The sequence below is a fragment of the Rhinolophus hipposideros genome (genome assembly GCF_964194185.1).
Source record: "Rhinolophus hipposideros genome assembly, chromosome: 7".
Lineage (NCBI taxonomy): Eukaryota > Metazoa > Chordata > Mammalia > Chiroptera > Rhinolophidae > Rhinolophus > Rhinolophus hipposideros.
In genome coordinates this window covers 7201525-7218927 of record NC_138053.1, presented here as the reverse complement: position 1 = coordinate 7218927, position 17403 = coordinate 7201525, and the positions used below count along the sequence as shown (strand labels likewise).

At 47.6% G+C, this 17403-nt stretch overlaps 1 protein-coding gene across 1 annotated transcript; it reads right to left on the bottom strand.

Moving 5' to 3' along the window:
* Positions 1-8216: 8216 nt before the first annotated feature.
* Positions 8217-16596, bottom strand: TBL2 (transducin beta like 2). The gene is made up of 7 exons (XM_081054272.1): positions 16421-16596; positions 15017-15147; positions 14572-14756; positions 13937-14088; positions 13468-13594; positions 12958-13110; positions 8217-12731 (listed from the first exon to the last, which is right to left on the bottom strand). The coding sequence occupies exons 1-7, from the start codon at positions 16542-16544 to the stop codon at positions 12269-12271; spliced, it is 1335 nt and encodes a 444-aa protein (XP_080910398.1). The 5' UTR covers positions 16545-16596; the 3' UTR covers positions 8217-12268.
* Positions 16597-17403: the final 807 nt, after the last annotated feature.

The window sequence follows — 17403 nt, the reverse complement described above, 5'->3', positions numbered from 1 at the left end:
GTGCTGTGATCGGGGTTTGAGTAAATTCCCCTTTTGGTCTCAATCTCCCGAGCAGGGGAGATAGGAGATGATGTTTGTTGTTCTGTCTGTGCTGTGAGGTGATGGTTAGCTTAGGGTTAAAGAAATTCTTGATCAGGGGTTGAGAGAATTCCCTTTGTTCTGTCTGTTCCACCCACATCAGCAGATGAAGTGAAGAAGTAGCTGAGTTTTATCAGGACGACGTGACAGGCACGTTGCCAGGCCTTGTTGCTTATCCGGATGAATTGGCCCTTCGGCCTGATGGACAACATTCATATCAGTAACTGCCAGACCCTCCCGGAACTGGCCGTTCCGGAGGGGGAGGCAGGAACAAGGAGCTTGGCTCTGGGGTGCATCTAAAGAGATATACAAGATAGACCTCAGGTAGCAGTATAGTTATTATTATTAGTTCGTCATTTGGTCATTTGTCATTGGTGATTTTTCATCTTTCTAACATTGTGAAGACTTCCAGCAACATGCAGCTTACAACACCAGGGGATGCCCTGACATTCAGCCATGAACCTGGTGAGGTCTGGCTGGTGCCCGGCCTCTCCAGTGTTGTTCCCCACGGTTAGCCTTCTTGAGAACTTGTTAGCATCTAGAAAACTTGTGTGCAGCTTGCAGCTCACAACATCAGAAGTTTCCTATGCACACATAGAAAACTTGTGTGCAGCTTACAACATCAGAAGCTTACAACATCATGGTCTTCTAATGACACCAACTTCTAATAACAACACCACCAACAGCAGCAGCATACTTGGGAACTAACAAGCAGCGGTGTGGGAGACGCCTGAGTTTCTCTCAGCTACAGATGTGACAAGGGTTTGATTTATGACTTTTCCAGTGCTGTTCTCCCCCAGTTTGGTGAGCTTTTGGCATCTACTGTAATAGTTGCTATCCTATAGAGCTTATGACTGTTTTTGGATACTCCTTACTGAAGTTATTTGTGTATTTAGCCCAGTGATTTGTGATCAATGATAAACGTGTTGGGATCTCTTAAACTTATATGTATGTGTACTCCTTTGACATGACATTGTTATCAATGTATATAGTTTAGTCTTAACCACCTTTACTTTCTGTCATTAGCACATTCTATTAACTGCCTTTGTCTTTTGCTATTGCATATTGCTAAATAAATTGATTAGATATTGCTAAATAAATTCATTAACCCCATTCTAGAGTGTGTCCCTCTTCCTTCTTTTCCCCGCTTGTCATTACGTGGAGGCTGTAGGGGAGAATCTTTTTCCTTTCTTTTCTAGCTTCTAGAAGCTGCCCACTTTCTTCAGTTCATGACCCCTTCCTCCATCTTCAAAGCCAACAACATCAGGTTGAGTCCTTCTCATGCTGCTATCTCTCTGGTTCTCTCTTCTGCTTCCCTCTCCTACTTTTGAGGACATTGTGTCTCTGTAATTACATTGGGCCCACCCAGATAATCCAGGAAAGTCTCCATTTTAAAGCCAGCTAATTAGCGACCTTAAATCTTCCTTCGGCACGTGCAATGGACTAAATGTTTTTGTCCCCACAAAATTCACATGTTGAAATCTTAACCCCCAGTGTGATGGGATTAGGAGTTGGGCCTTTGGGGGTAAATAGGTCATGAGGGTGTGGCCCTCATAAATGGGATTAGTGCCCTTGTAAAAGGGATCTGAGAGAGCTTTCTCTCCCTCTTTCTGCCATGTCAGGACACAGCAAGAAGAGGACCGTCTATGAACCAGGAAGGGGACCCTTACCAGAGACCAAATTTACCAGCATCTTGATCTCGGACTTCCCAGACTCCAGAAACTTTGTTAAAGCAGCCTGAACTAAGACAGCATGTAAACTAACAAATTCACAGGTTCCAGAGATTAGGACATGGATGTCTTTGGGGGTCCATTATTCTGTTACCACATCATAGAGATTTGTCCACACCAGGGGAAATTTAATTTAATGTATTTTCAAAAAGATGATCTGATGTGTAGCCCAGTTTGATTGCCAAAGCTGGGGTCCTGCTCAAAAAGAATATGCAAAGATGAGTAGGGAGTTCTGACTTGATTTTGCATTTTTTGTTTAAATATTCTCCTTACATTTAAATAAATAAATAAATACTGCTTGTTTGTTTTAATATTCTGTGTTTGAGATTTGTAACCTAGGCACATACAGCCAGGCCTGCTTTCTCCCCAAAGTCACAGGGAGGAAACATCTTGTATGCTCTACACACACCACATGGAAGGTGCTCAGCAACTATTTGTAGAAGGAAGGAAAGAAGGAAAAAGGAGGAAGGGAAGAGAGAAAGGAAGGAGGAAAAGAGGGAGCTCTCCTGACACTGGGTCGGTCCAGCTTCCCACCTACCTCTCTCTCTTCTCCTCCAGTCCCTGTTGCTACTTCCAAACCCCTCCAAACAAGGGTCCTTTAATACTCTGTAATACTTTGGTGGCCCTCCTTTCTTCATTTCTGAGTACCAGGCACTGTACTTGGCATAGGACATTGCCTTGCTGATGGCAGGTCACCACATTCTGGCCTACGTTCTGGGTACAGGCACAGCTGGGAGCCTGCATAACAGAGTGGGTTAAGAGCACAGTGCTGGATCCAAGTTCATATCCTAATTCTGCCACTTAGGGAAGCTCCTTAACCTCTTTGTTTCTTAGTTTCACCATTGGTAAAATAGAAATAGCAATACTATCTACCCAACAGGGTTGTGGTGAAGTTTACAGAGCCTAATGTGTATCAGGCACTGAGAACCTCACCTACCACATAATCAGTATTCACTATTGCTACTATTATTGCCGTATTCCTGAGGCCTCATCAAGCGCCTTCTGGATGGAAAGAATGCCATCCACCCACCCATCTTTTCTTCCCAGTGGCAAGCACTGAGTATTGGGTGCAGAAACTATGCAAAAGATGGCTTTTGAATTAACGTAACAGAGGAGCACACTTACTTACATACATTCCACAAACTGAGTCTTTAGACAATAATCATGAAAAGAGTTCCCATTTGTCATTTGTATGTAGGTAACTCTGAGTTTTGGTCATTTGATGCTTTTGAGTGCCCAGCATCCCTATTTCTGAAACCAAACTTCTCTTTTTGTTGGGAAACAACCTCCCCGCCAGCCTCAGTCCATGGGGTTTGGGCAAGACTGACTCCACCCATCGTCTCCAATGGACACATGACCCAGATCTGGCCAATCAGAGCACTGTATATCATTAGGTACAGCAATTGGCTCAGGAATTGATATGTAAATTAAGGAGGGTCCTTCTTAGAACTTTGGCTGAAAGTCTTTAGAAAGAGACACTCTCTGCACCAGTGGCTAAGCTGCAAGACTGTAAGACTGGAGCTCCTGGAGCCATATTAATCATCACTTGAGGACAACCTTCCTGATACCTAAGTCAGCAGACAGGAAAACAGCATTCAGACATTGATTTAGGCAGATTCCCGATGTCTCTGCTGAGCTCCAGGATCTAGCTATGCCTGAACTCCTAAAATTTTCATTACATGAACCAACAAGCTCCCTTTCTTTTTTTGGCTAATACAAGATGAGTCGGGTTTCTGACACTTGAAACTGAAAGAATCCTAATATAATTCTGATTAACGTATCAAATCAAAACTTATTTATTGAGTGTCCCTTGGATATAAAGAACTATACAAAGTCCTATAATGAATAAAAGCAAGATCAGTTTTTAAAAATAGAATTAATTTTTCCCTATTTTACTTACATTATGATTTTAGAAATGCAGTAGCTCCTGTTTCGCTGACTCCCCTAAGGGCTACGGGCAGGTCTCTGTGACAGGCATTGGGGCAGCGGGAAATCCGGAAAATAGAAGACCTTTCTTGAGAAGCATAAACAAGACAGAGGGAACATAATTTGGGCAACATTTTTGAGGGCAGAGATATTAGTTTTCTATGCTGATAATGAACTGCTACAAATTTAGAGACTCAAAACAACACACATCTATTATGGCAGTTTCTGTGGGTCAAGAATCCAGATCTGGCTTACCTGGGTCCTGTACCAGGCTATAATCAATGTGCTGGCCAGGGCCCAGGTCTCATCTACACGTTGTACTGGTGAGGGACCCACTTTTAGGCTCACGTTGGTGGTTGGCGGACCGAACTCCTTGCACTTGTAAGACTAAAGGCCTCAGCCCTCAACTCCTACAGGCTACCCACACGGCCCATTCATAGGACCTCTTACAATAAGCCTGCAGAAGGCTTAGAGGTGCGCTGGTTAGGATAAAATAAGCACTCAAGGACCGGAGACCATCACAGCCGTCATCACCTTTCACGTCATCATCTCTTTCATTTTATCGTTTTTCCTGTCTCTGTGCTCCCAAAGCCTCTGAAATCAATACCGGGGCTGGCAAACCTCCTGGCTACATGGGGATGGCTTGTATGCAGACCTATGTACCCACCTAAATATACTATAACCTGCAAACTCCGAGGCAGAGGGCTTAGCAGTCATTTAAGATCCAATACATTAGCTGGATCTGAAAGACCTGACAGAGGTGAGAAGGGGTTCGTCTTCCGGGGCAGAGGGAAAAGCGATGACGCTGCCCAGCGAACACCAGGGTGCAGGCTGCTGCGTCATACAACATCGCCATGGCCCCTGAATGTCTGTCATCGATCCCATCAGCTGATTCCCTGGAATCTCTATGGGGAAGACAATGGCTCTGGGTTCCAGGGATCCCAGAAAGTCTTGCAGAGACCAGGGGAGTAAGCAGGTCTTAGGGGTCTGGGCAACTGCAGACACCCACCCCCATCCCACCCCTCATGGATGGGCATGAAGACTTCTTCGTAGCTGCTGCTTTTTCTTGCCTATGTGGAGAGTTCAAATCATCTGGTTGTGATGGAGGTGAGCTCAAGTCCTGGAAGGCACTCAGATGGCTGTAGCCTCCAAACCCCAGGGTTTGGCCTGCCATTTCTGCAGCCTTAATGATCTCCTCATTAGGGAGCTACTAGTCCCTGGGAGAATCATGCTCCAGTGTGTGATCTCACAAGACGAGGAAGTAATGGAATTTCTACTGGCAGCACAATTACATGGCGGATGAGGAAAGGGTGGCCATAGTGAGCTCATTTACTGTGGAACAATAAGTTATGTGTCTATCGTGTTAACCAACAAATATAAAGTGCCTACTGTGTGCTCACTTGTTTGGATGCACTAGGGCTAGAACCAGGCGCAGGACAGACTCCTAAGACTATAAAGTCCCTGCCCTCAAAGAACTGAGGCAAGTCAGAGTCCATGTGGGGTAACCCCAAGAACAAGCTTGAACTGTATGCTCAGTCCCAGGGTTGAATGCTTGCTTGTCACTTAACATTACTCCACAAGTCCCATTTCCTCATCTGCAATATGGGGATAGTAATTGATCCCTCACAAGAGCTGCTGTGAAGCTTGTGAGAAAATGTATGTAATGAGAGGTTATTAGGTTTACCATATATCACGTGATGATCTTACTGATTTTTATAAAAGTACATGTTCATTGTAGAAAACAGACAACACGGAAGCAAAACTTAATGCGCTTTTCCCCAAGATATGAATCTCTGAAACACGACTTCTGGATGGAAAATCTATAATTATGAAAGCACGTCCACACACAAAACACTGTCCAGTATCACAGGAAGATCAAAACACTGTTAGTATCACAGGAAGATCAGCCAAGGAAGAAACTGGTTTCCCTGATGCCCCTGAGGGGCTGGGTGCAGGCAGTGAGAAGATCGTCCTGCTCCTGGGAAAGTAGTCAGAATGAGGGAGGGGGGAAGGGAAATCCCTGCAATGGAACAGCCCACTGTCAGGATGAGAATGCCATCTTCATCTCTCCATGTATTATGCGGTGTAAAGCCCACAAGCCAAGCCTGTTCTTGACCCTCACCTTAAGGCAGCCTCTGGGAGTGTAAAGCATGTGCCCCAAATCACGTGCTGGGAGCCTGCAGGATCCCTGGGTTAGGTGTTGGAAATGGGCCCTTCAAAGGGAGGTGTCCAGAATGAGTATCCAAGGGGGCACTCAACAATTGTGAGGCCCGGGGCAGCTGGGGAAGGTTCCAGGGAGGTGAAAGCTTTTATTTGAGGGACTGGCCTTGTTATGCTGTAAGGATACTAAAATTAATCAGACATGTCACTTGCCTTCCAGACAAACACAGCATAGATAAATGACAATACAACATGGGATAGAGATGGAGGGATGTGTAGGCATGTGAAAGCACTGAGAAGCCATTAAGTTAGGCTGAGGTAATGGGGGGAAGGCATTTTGCAAAGCCTGAGGGTCCTGAGGGTCCTGAGGGAGCTGAGGTGATAGCCGTGGGTCAGGGACAAGAGCTGGGGGATTTCCGGTGTCAAGCAGGGAGTGGGACACCCTCTAGAGGGTCCCTGAATGGCCCCCTGCAGTTTCTCCTCCACCAGGCACAATCAAGAAAATACTTGTAGGAATAGGAACACACCCTCAGGTAGGGCAGTAGCATTTGAATAACATTCGAAGTCAAGGCAGAAAAACACAGTGCAATGCTTCCCAAGTTTGGTATCTAAATCACCTGAGAGCTAAGAAAGAATGCAGAGGTCCAGGCCTGTTGAAGCAGGAGAGGGCCTGGACCTTTGTAGTTATGCCCAGGACCCCGGGGATCTGATACCTGGCACAGCTTGAGAACAGTTAGGAACCTGAGCGCTGGGCCCAGACTCCGTGGGTTTGAATCCCAGCTCAGCCACGCGACTTCTCAGTGACTTGGGCAATGCTGGAGATTCCCCATTGGTGATACGGAAGTGATAATAGTACGTATATCATAGAACCGCTGGGAGGACGAAATGAGTGATCACTACAGCACTGAGAACGGTGTCTGCACTCCGGTGAGCACTCCACGAATGCGTGCCGCTATCAAATGTTTCAGCTGTGGCTGAAAAGTGCCATTAGGAAGAAAAAAAAGGAAAGGAGAGGATGAGAGGATAAAACAGGATATTCAATAAGTTTAACTGAGATTATTTACAAAAACAAATAAAACCCTACTCAATTAGATAGCACAATTTACAAGCCGGTAAGCACTTTGAAATGTTTAAGCGTGATCACGCTGGGTTCACTTGCTGCGGTAATAGCCCCTACCAGGAAAGCAGGAGGAAAAGCTATCAGTGTACCAGGGAGAAAGCTGGTGTGCTCAGCTCCCCATGGCTTCCTGCCTAACACTGTCAGATAGGTTCTGGGATGTGATGAAGGAATGAACAAGGTGTGAATGGTTCCTCTACTGGCATCCTGGCTGCAGCTAGTCTGTGGGGTACTTGGAAAAACTTAAAGGTGAGAAAGTCAGTAATCAGGCCACAGATACCCGTTAAAAAATTTATCTGAGGCTACTTGCACATGTCCAGAACTTTTAGAACTCTGAGATATACCTCGCTGAACCCCCAGGAACACACAGTAAAATTCTCACAGCATTCCATTTCTAATGTGTTAAGAGAGTTTAGTAACAGTGAACTAGAAACTGCAGGGAAATAATGAAGTGTGGTTAACACAGAGGGTAATAGTGTTAGACGTGGGCAAGAGGACTCCTGGGGGGACTTATCCTGGCCCCCCTCCTGCCATGTCCCTCCCCATGAGGCACAGAGCTTGCAGGATTCAGAGCTTGTGTCCCCACGTCATCCACCAAACCACAGTCCAGCTACCCAAGACCCTGGAATCCCTGCCCAGAGGCAAGCCTGCATCCAGGGCCTGCAAGAGCCTCTCCCCTCGGTCCATTCTCACAAAGGCTGAGCTGCCACGGTGCACCCCTCAGGCCCAAGTGGTGGGTGGCCAAGGGATGGTTTCTCACAGATACGATGGCACGTGGAGGTGTGGGTTTGGGAATCCCTTGCAATGTGGGAAAGAACCAGAGGGGAAGAAAAGAAGAACAGGCCTTACCCATGGGATGGCCTGCTTTGACACATTGTGGCAGACTTGAGTCAGAATTCTAAATTCAAACTTGACCTTCCAGAGTGTTGAAACTATCATGATAGGATAGACTGCATTTGAGCTGTTTGATTTATAACTTTTAAATATTAAGACATGGCATGTGGACTTCCATTTGTGTTCTTGCCTCTGGCTTTACAAATGTTAGGGATGGGCCTGGTAGTTAAAGGCATGTACCTTAGTACCAGAGAGGCTTAAATTTAAATATCTGGGCATGACATTTATTACTTATGTGCCTTGAGCCATTTACTTGGACTCTAGTAGTAGTACTGATGTGAAGGCTTTTTCAGTTACAAGTCAAGAGTAGCCCAACTCAAATTGATTTAATCACAGACAGAAACTTCGTGGCTTTTCTAACAAGTCCAGTGGAGACTTCCGGGGTATCTGCGTTGCCAGTTGAAGTAGCATCCTCAGTACATGATCTCGCTACATCTTCGGCCCTGGTTTCCTGTGTCACCTTCATTCTTGGACACGACTACACGTAGTAACAAGCCTACATCCTACTTACTAAGCAATCCCAGCAGAAAAACAAAGTTATTTTCGTTTTTTTAAAGTTTTGGCAAAGTCCAGGGATCTGCCGATGGGTTACACGCACACTACGGAGCGCCTGGGTCCATCTCCTGTAAATCTATGGATCAAGTCAGGGAAGAGGTAGTTCAGCAAATGAAAACCAAGATGTGTTTACTGGGAGAATGGCTGAGGCAAAAACAGTAGCAAGTTCGTAGGGATTAAATTCTTGGCACTCACTGTTAGCCAGTATTAATGGGATCAAGAAAATGCAATTGGGCTCAAACTGGGTATGTATACTGAATAGAAAGCAAGTGGAAACTACTCATTTTCTAACTGCCCTGCACTCTAGAAGCTGGAAGCTTGAAGAAAAGAAGACTTGGAAATGCAGTCACAATCTCAGAAGACAGTCACAATTTTGTGTGTATGAATCATGCTTTCAGATGCTGTGGGTGCTTCTGCAACGCCAACCTGTGCCCTTCAGTGGATTTCAGCTTGAAGAGCTGTGGGCTGAAACCAAGCCATGTTCACCAGAAGACCCATATTTCTGGAACTTTGTAGAGGAGTACATGAATCCCCAAATTCTTAAGTTTCTAGATAAGGGGCCCACTTGAGAGTGTTGCATCTCTCTAACACTGTATGAAATACCAACCATCACGAGAACTCAGCACAACAGTGTTTCCTACGTACCTCCTATCATCTCCAACTACAGAACAATCTTTTAAGTATAAGTATTAGTACCTTGATGAAAACTGACTAAGACTATTCATAGGCCTTTAAACAAGTATTTTTGTGGTTTAAATATTATTTTTCTATTTTTCATAACTGATAAAAAGAGGTTATAGACTACCATTTTTTGTACTTCCCCAACTTTTTATTTTGAAAAATTACAAACCCACAGAAGTTGAAATAGCAATATTAAAATATTAATGCTGCTTGCACACACAAGGAGTTTTGATCAAAAAACCAGAGCGGCTTCTGCTCTACATTAATATCCAGATACCTTCTCCATTCTTACAAGAGAAGCAGCCTCATCTTTAGCGAGAACTTTCTGTCCCCAGGAAGCCTGCATGACTTTTTTTGTAGTGATTTCACTCAGCTCATTAGAAACACAGGACAGGATTTACTCCGATGTTATAGACGAGGAAACAAACTCAGAGGTCAAACGATCTACCCTCAAGGTCTCAAGTCAGTAAATTATCCAGCTGAACCAAAGACTTCTGACTTCAGTAACTCAACATTCGATATGGTCACTTCATCTCCTAGATATAGAATGAGAGGAAGGCCAGAGTCAAGTAGATATGCAAAGAACTTCATTCTGCTGGCAATCAGAAAGCAAATAGTCATCAGGACCCACGTGCACGGTATTATCAATCAGGCGCCTGTTATTAGGAATGTAAAACCAAAGTGGAAAGCAGGAGTGAGAAGATACACCCAGTACTGAAATTTCTGTCAGCTGCAAATCCCGGTTTTTATTGAGAGCTTATTCTGTCCCAGGTACTGTGCTTGAAAGACAGAACAAATCAGACAGGCAAGAATTCTGCCTTTGTGGAGCTCACATTCCAGTGGGTTAACGAACAATCCAGAAGCTGCCAATCAGAGACTGGTGCGCTGCCGCTGGCCCACGTTAGTGTTTTGTTTTGCCCATACAGGCTTAATTTTTCTTTTTATAATAAATTGCCAACTGTAGCTTCTCTGAAACAGGTAACTTCTGGATTCCTGAATAATAAGTAGCAGCCACCCCTTCTCCCTATCTAGGACACACTTTCTTTAGAGATTGCTTTAGTCCCTACCATTTCCTGCTGTCTTACACCCATTAGACTGGCCCGAATGAAGCATTTATGTTACCCACTTGTCATCCATAAGCATTTAAGCTGAAATCCCTGAAGCAAACAAATATCCAAACAAGATAATTTCAGATAGTATTAAGTAAAACAAAATAAATAAAACAAGCAAATATGATGGATGCGATTTGACTGGTGGAACGGGCTACTTCAGATGGGTGGTTAGGGAGGGTCTCTGAAGTGTAACTAAAACGGAGACCTGAATTATGACCAGCATGACAAGTCAGCCAACAGAAAAGAAAAATGCCTGCGAGGCGAGGGAACAGCAGGGTCACAAGTCCACCTTGAGGCTGGAAATAACGTGGCGTGGTCGAACAACAGCAAATTTGGGGTGGTAGGGTAAGTGGTAACAGGATCACAGAGGAAGGAAGAAGCCAGATTCCATAGGATGTTGTGGTCCTAGTGAGAATTTTGGATTTTATTCCAAGTATGATAGGAAGCCTCTGGAGAGTTTTAACTGGAGAACAAGGTGATCTGGTTTACATTTTCTAAAGATCACTCTGCTATGTAGAAAAGTGATTTAATGAGGCAAGAGAAGCAGGGAAACCAATGAGGACACTATATTATAGTCCAGTAGGTGACAGTGGCTAGGACCAGGCTCGTAAGAGAAGATGGAGAGAAGCAGTACATTCAGGATATCATACAATCTGGAGTACAACCAAGAATGTTTTGGAGGAGTGGATGGTGGTAGTGGCAGTGGGGCGGAGGGAGTACTGAAAGGTTGTGGCTTGTTCAAACACTGGCAGTGCGGAAGGGAGGTCCCAGTTTTAGGGAGAGGGAGAAGAACCTGATTTGACTGAATCAATGTTGCCTACACTCGTCTTCCTGGATTCTTCATTTCCTTTATTTCCCACACCCCTGCAGTCCTCAAGTCCAAAAATCCGAACTTCTAAATACCTCCTCTCTTACCAAATCTATCTCTTCAACTTCAACTTCATATCTACTGCCTCTGTCCTGGTTCAGTCCTCTCCTGCCTTGACTTTTACAACAACCTTCTAGGGCTATAAATAAGCTAACCAAAAGCATTTAATAGACATGCGTATCTCTCTCCCACCAGCCATCTCTGATGGCAGAGAACATGTCCCATTTATATCTATGTCCAGTGCTGTGCTGGGCAGAGTAGGCACTCAAATGTTTGTTGAACCGAAAATGGGTCTCCTCCAACAGGATACAACCTCCTGGAAGACAGGACCCCATTTGTGGATTCTATGATTCTACCACACCACTTACAGCAGAACCAGATATGAAATGTATGATCCCAGAAACTTCACCTTCCCAAGGGATATGTTTCTTTCTTTCTAATTTAGTTTCAAACTACACTTTTATTCAGTAGTTAATAAATGATATTGAGTAACAGATGACATATTAATACTCTTTTCCATTTTCCTTCCAAATCTTGGGACTTATACTCTCATATTCTCACATCTTTGTTAAGGAGGTCAAGACGAGATTATTCTCCATTTTCCAAATAAGAAAACTGAGGCACAGAATGGAATTCCTTAAAAACTTTTGGATGAGCTTAGGGACTTTGCCTGGATCAAGACTAGCCTTTCCCTGACCCACACCACAGTTCTGTAATTGGAAGATATCCCAGTCTCTCAGCCTCTGCAACACAGCTGAGTAATACTCAGGCGTACTCTAGGTTTTGCCTCCACAATTACAAACTTCTTTGGATACCAGGGTGTGTTGTCACAAGGTCAAAGACCATGTTCTCTCTGTCTCTCTCCTATTACCACCCTCCTTAGTGCTCAGTGAAAACAGATTCCACCCATTGGGCCCAGGAAAAAGAGAAGCACCTTGGTCATAAGCCTGGGAGGTCAAGTCAGGCCAGGAGTCACATCCACAAAGAAGAGAGATCTACGTAGGCAAGAACAGTTTCAATGGGAAAAAGGAGGGGGCCACCATTTAAAAACATCAGGATACTCCTTTCAAACGGTTTCCAGCTGTAGAGCACCTGGGAGAAAAGTGGCAGCAGAAGGCCCGATCCTGCCTGCTGCCCCCTCCCAGAGTCATTTCTTCAAGGCGCCCAGGCTCTTCAGGGCCTCCTGGGCCTGGGTCAGCTGCTGTTGCAGCCTCTGGCGGGTGCTCTCATTGGAGGCCCGCTTCAGGAGGCCCTGCATTTCTTCCACCACTGCCCGGTAGCCAGGGGTGTTGTGGAAGAGCCGCACTGCCCGGTCCCCACAGGAGGCCAGAAGCCGGCCAGTGACGTCAAACGCCAAGTCAGTGATACACTCCGCGTGGACCTGCTCAAAGCACTCCTCCTTCTCACCCCGCCGGCTATTGTAGACGTGGACACTGCAGCCACTGGCCAAGGCCAAGACCTGGGCGTCAGGGGAGAGTGCCAGGCGGCACGGCATGCTGCTCGCCTCTTCAAAGCGGCCTGTCCTCAGCAGGTAGGGGTCCTGCTGCTTCTTATATTCCACATCTGTGTCCCACAGTTTCCACGTGCCATCCTTGGACACAGAGGCCATCCTGCAGCATGAAAAAAATCACAGCTCTAGTCCCAACACACCCTGGAGGGGAGGGCACTGAGACAGCACCAGGGCGTTAGCCAGGAAGCCAACTCCACTGCGAAATCTCCTTCTCGCTGGGGGTCAGGCAACCCCCCCACTTCGGAGCTGCTGCAGGGAGGCAGGAGGACCCTGCTTGCCAAGCGGGGCTCAGAGCCACTGGTAAAAAATCAAGAGGATTCACTCACCTCCGGGAGTCATTGGAGAAAGCAAAGAAGTGGACAGCGGCAGAGTGGCCCTTCAGTTCAAAGGCTCGTACGACCTCCTGGAAATCGCCTTTTTTCCCAAAGCAAACTTCCCAAACTTTGACATCTGGGGTGAAGCCACACGAGGCCACAAACCTGCCATACAACCCAGGTTCCTTTAAAACTTAATTTTAAGGGCATCTTGTTTCTGCAAGCCCACTAAGCCTCTTCCTTGAGGAAGTTCATAATCTTATGCCTAAGTAACACTGTGTTTTAAAACTACTTTTATACATGTAACCTCATTCACCCTCATAGCCATGCTGTAAGATATGTAGTACCCCCACACCAACCTTTTAAAAACTACAGATGAAGAAACAGAGACTACAGACTTGAATCTAGGTGTCCTGATTCCACATGATGCTCCTTTCACTATTTTTAGCTGGCTCACTGCTGTCCCTGGCCCCCAGCCCCAACCTCTGCCCGTTGCAAATGCCCAAGTCCCTCGTCCTTCACCTGCTACAAGGGGATATAGCAGCATGGGTGTTGTTCATCTGGTTGGTGTTAATGGTAGACAACACTTGACCTTTCAGATTCCAGATGAGGACAGCTGTGTCACTGGAAGCAGTCATGATGAACTTTCCTGAGGAGTGAGGGGAGTGACATAAGCTGAAGTCAATGACCTAACCAGCCGTCAGTCTCCAAGGAGACACTTATGAAGGCCTCTGCTGCCCAGAGTATCCATGCTCCCCTCCCGGGCCACATGTCACCACAGATAAGGACTTTGCTACAGACTGTGGCTCTTACCTGCCTTCCCTGGGGACTTGCTATGGCTCCTCGACTCCAGGGGAATAAGAGCCAAAGCCCGTTTATCATGCTGGGGCTGAACGTAACGCTGAGAGAGGCAGCATTAACTCATTCACCACGTCTAACTGGGGCCATTGCTTCCTGCCTGGGCAACCTCCACCCTCTGAATGCCTCTTACCTGTGTCAGCAATGCCAATGTCAATGACCGGTGCCTTGTGCTTTTTAGGAAAGTCCTCTGGGGTGGCTGTGAAGGTATAGCCCCCATCCTCTCGCTTGGTCATCTTGAAGACACGGAGGGTGTCTCCATTGGCCAGCCAGACAATGAAGGCTCTAAAGACAGGCAGCAAACAAGTACGTCCCTCACTCATTTGGACATGGAGGCCTATGGGTGCCAGGCCCCATGCCAGGTACTGAGGAAAATCAAGATCTCCTCTCATGGCCGACAGTCTGGCCTTACAACTTAACCCCTTGTTTCAAAGTCTCTTTAAAGCTCCTTGGAAGATAGGACTCCCATAGGTTGGCTCCCTTAGCTTCTAGGGCTTAGAAAATCAATACAGCTTCCAGGACTAGCCTGGAAGCCAGGCTTTGGTACTTCCCAAATTGGAGCAGACCTTCCCCTCTCTGCTGCCCTGCTGTGTAGCTGCGTAGCCCTCTAGGCAGCCCCAGGCAGGGCTCAAGGTGTCTAGATGTCCTCTTTCTGCTACCCCAAGGGAGACCCTGGGTCCCCCTTCACGATCCCAAACCAGGGATGGGAAGGCCATAAATCTGGGGCTGGGCTCCTATAGGCAAACCCGAGGCTCCATCTTGCCCCACCTGCAGTCAGGGCTGAAGCGCACCAGGGTGGCATGGTCCAGCTCCACATTGGCTCTCATGCTGCGATGCTCCCGCTGCAGGAAGTCCTTGGTGCTCCAGATGCGGACAGTGCGATCGTCGGCACAGGTGGCCAGGTACTTGCCGTTGCTGCTAAAGTCCATGCAAGATATGTTCCCACTGTGGCTCTAGGGGAAGGGTTGGAGGAAGTGTGAACAGGAACCCCTTGGGTAGATGGGGAACCCCAATGTACAACTCTAACTCCAGGGCTTTGTTTCCTGGATTAACAGCAAGTTCCTGATGGGATGTGATGAGAAGGGATAGGATGGGGCATCCAAACTGATTTTTGTTAGAGGCAGAGGGGTCTGTAACATGTACAGAACACTACAAAGGAAAAGCCTGTGGGAATGTGTCTTTGTTGTGTGTGTCGTACACGGTACCCATGTACCTTCAGCGCAGCAGCCAGGAGGCGGTGGGTGAAGTTGTGTTGTTGAGGCTTCTCCTTTCGAATTCGCTGTTGCTGTTTCTGCTTCTTGGATCTCAAGGACTTGTCAAGTGGAACTCCATTTGCTTTTTGGCCTGTAAGAAAGGGCCATGTCATCCATCCATTACTCACTCAATAAGCATTTACATCAATCTATTATTGGCCAGGCATTGAGAGGAGCAGCAAGAGATGACCAGATATGGCCCCTGTTCTCAACAAGAGTGATGTGGGCAAAAACAGGCTTTGGAATCAGACCTGAGTTTTGGATTGTGAGGCGGTTGCTTACTGTTAGTCCATATGGCACCTCAATATAAATTAGAAAACGTGCCCTTTTGGGGCTGGCACACTAAGTGGGCACAAAGCACAGCCAGTGGAGTGCAAATCCTTGGCTAGATACCCCTATATAGGGAATAATGTGCACAACTGAATCTGGTAGCCCTGGCCTTGGGTAAGTTACTCAGTTGCTCTGGGCCTTGGTTTCCTTAAGGAGAAGCTGTCAGCATTGGTGAACATATACAAAATGACAAGCAGCCTGCCCAACACAAGCATTAAAGGCAAAAAGGAGTAAGAGAGAGCTGATGGATGAGAGGCAGTCAACAATGTGCTGAGTTACCCTGCACCAGAAATGGTGCCAGGCACTTTTGCATAAAGCGGCAAATTTAACTGAGAATCAAGCCAGGCACACAAAGTTGGCACGTGTTACGTCATTGCCAACACTCCTCAATTCCGCAGGAAGAACCTGCCGAGGCCCAGTACAGCGATGGCCAGCCCGGCGTGCGCCCGCTGACCTCTCCAGCCTTGTCCCACGGGGCTGTCTCCCCCCACACTAGCCCTGCCCAGTGCTGCTTGGGGCGCCTGCCCTTCCAGCGCGCTGCCAGTGCCAGGAACCTCTCCCCTGGCGTCCGGCGGACTCTTACACGTGCCTGTGCTCCCAGTTCTCAGCGAAGATTTTCCTGACGCCTCCCCCCCGAAAAGAGCAGGGCTGAGCACTCTCCCCCCTCGGGTTCCTGTCTCTAATACCGACCTCGTGGTCAACACCTATCACACTACGTTTTTCACTGACATCTGTAATTTTCAGATGCTCTTCTCCATTACCCGACCGTGGACCCCCGAAAGTAACGGACCCCAAAGCCTCTTGAGGGAGAAAGCGGCGGCGCGGGACCCGGAGTCTAACGAGGCCTCCCGAAGGGGCGCGACCAGCCCGGCGAGGCGGCGCCTCTGGTTAGGAAGCGAGGCTCGTTCCACGGGAGGAGAAACTGAGGCCCAGGGGAGCCCGGCCCCGCCGCGGGCCCAGTCGGCAAGGCGGCCCACGGGGAGGCCGGGGGCGAGGTCCCGTTGGGTCGCCCCTACCCGCCCCGACCCACTAACCCGCCGACCGGATCTCCTCCTCCGCGCGCCGCCACCCCCGTGCCACCGCCGCCGTCGCCATCAGGGCCAGCAGCCCGAGCAACAGCGACAACCCCATCAGCTCCGGCATCTGCGGCAGCTCCATGTTGGCCCGGCTGCTGCCACCTCAGCCTCGGGCTACGCGGGAGCCTGCACGTCTCCGCGGGGCCGCGCACGCACGCGGGACGGGGCCTGGCCGTTAAAGCATCTCGCGGGGCGGGCCTGACCGTTGACGGGTTCAGAGGGGAGGGGCTTGGCGGTGGGCGGGGCTTGGCGGTGGGCGGGGCCTGGCGGTGGGCGAGTCCTGAGGGGCGGGGCCCGGACCTTAGCCCACCCCAGGGACGGGGCTAGGTTATTAGGGAGGCCTGGTCGTTGAGACTGTTGTGGCGGCTGGAGGGGAAAGACATACAGGTCCTGTCTAGGCTTCCCCTTAATTTACTGATAATCGTTTATTAAAGCCGTTATTCCAGCCATCACCACACTGGATCCTTTCAAGGAGACAAGGCGGGAATTATTATTCCCATTTAACAGGCGGGAAATTCTTAGCATTGGAGGAAATTCAGATAGACTTTTATTATTAATGGGGAAGGGAAAGGATAGTGCTGGAATTGGAGTGTGGGACAGCCTCAGCAAAGACCTGAGAAGGACACATACTGTCAGGGAGGCAGGACATGAGTAAAATAAAAAGTAGTAGATAAGATTGGAAAGGTCTGGAGGGCGGTGAGTACGAGTTCAATCCAACAAGCAGAGATGAGACTCCACTGGTATTACAGGGCAAGATAGGGCAAAATCGGTGTCTCGGAGAGTCTGCCTGGATGGACTAGTGTGAGCCAAGACTAAAGACATAAGGAAAACCAGGAGGTGTTTACTAGGATCCAAGGGTGGCCTGGGGAGCAGAAAGGAAGTTGAAAAGATTTTTAACAAGATATTTCTTATTTTGAAATGATTATACATTCACAGGGAGT

Bases quoted from the DNA above. Each gene is read 5' to 3' on its own strand.
- TBL2 (XM_081054272.1), bottom strand. From the start codon at position 16,544: ATGGAGCTGCCGCAGATGCCGGAGCTGATGGGGTTGTCGCTGTTGCTC. The intron at 14,089-14,571 runs GTGGGGCAAGAT...GCCTGTCTTTAG, and splicing joins CGCTTCAGCCCTGACTGCAG to AGCCTTCATTGTCTGGCTGG. The intron at 12,732-12,957 runs GTGAGTGAATCC...TTCATGCTGCAG, and splicing joins TTCTCCAATGACTCCCGGAG to GATGGCCTCTGTGTCCAAGG.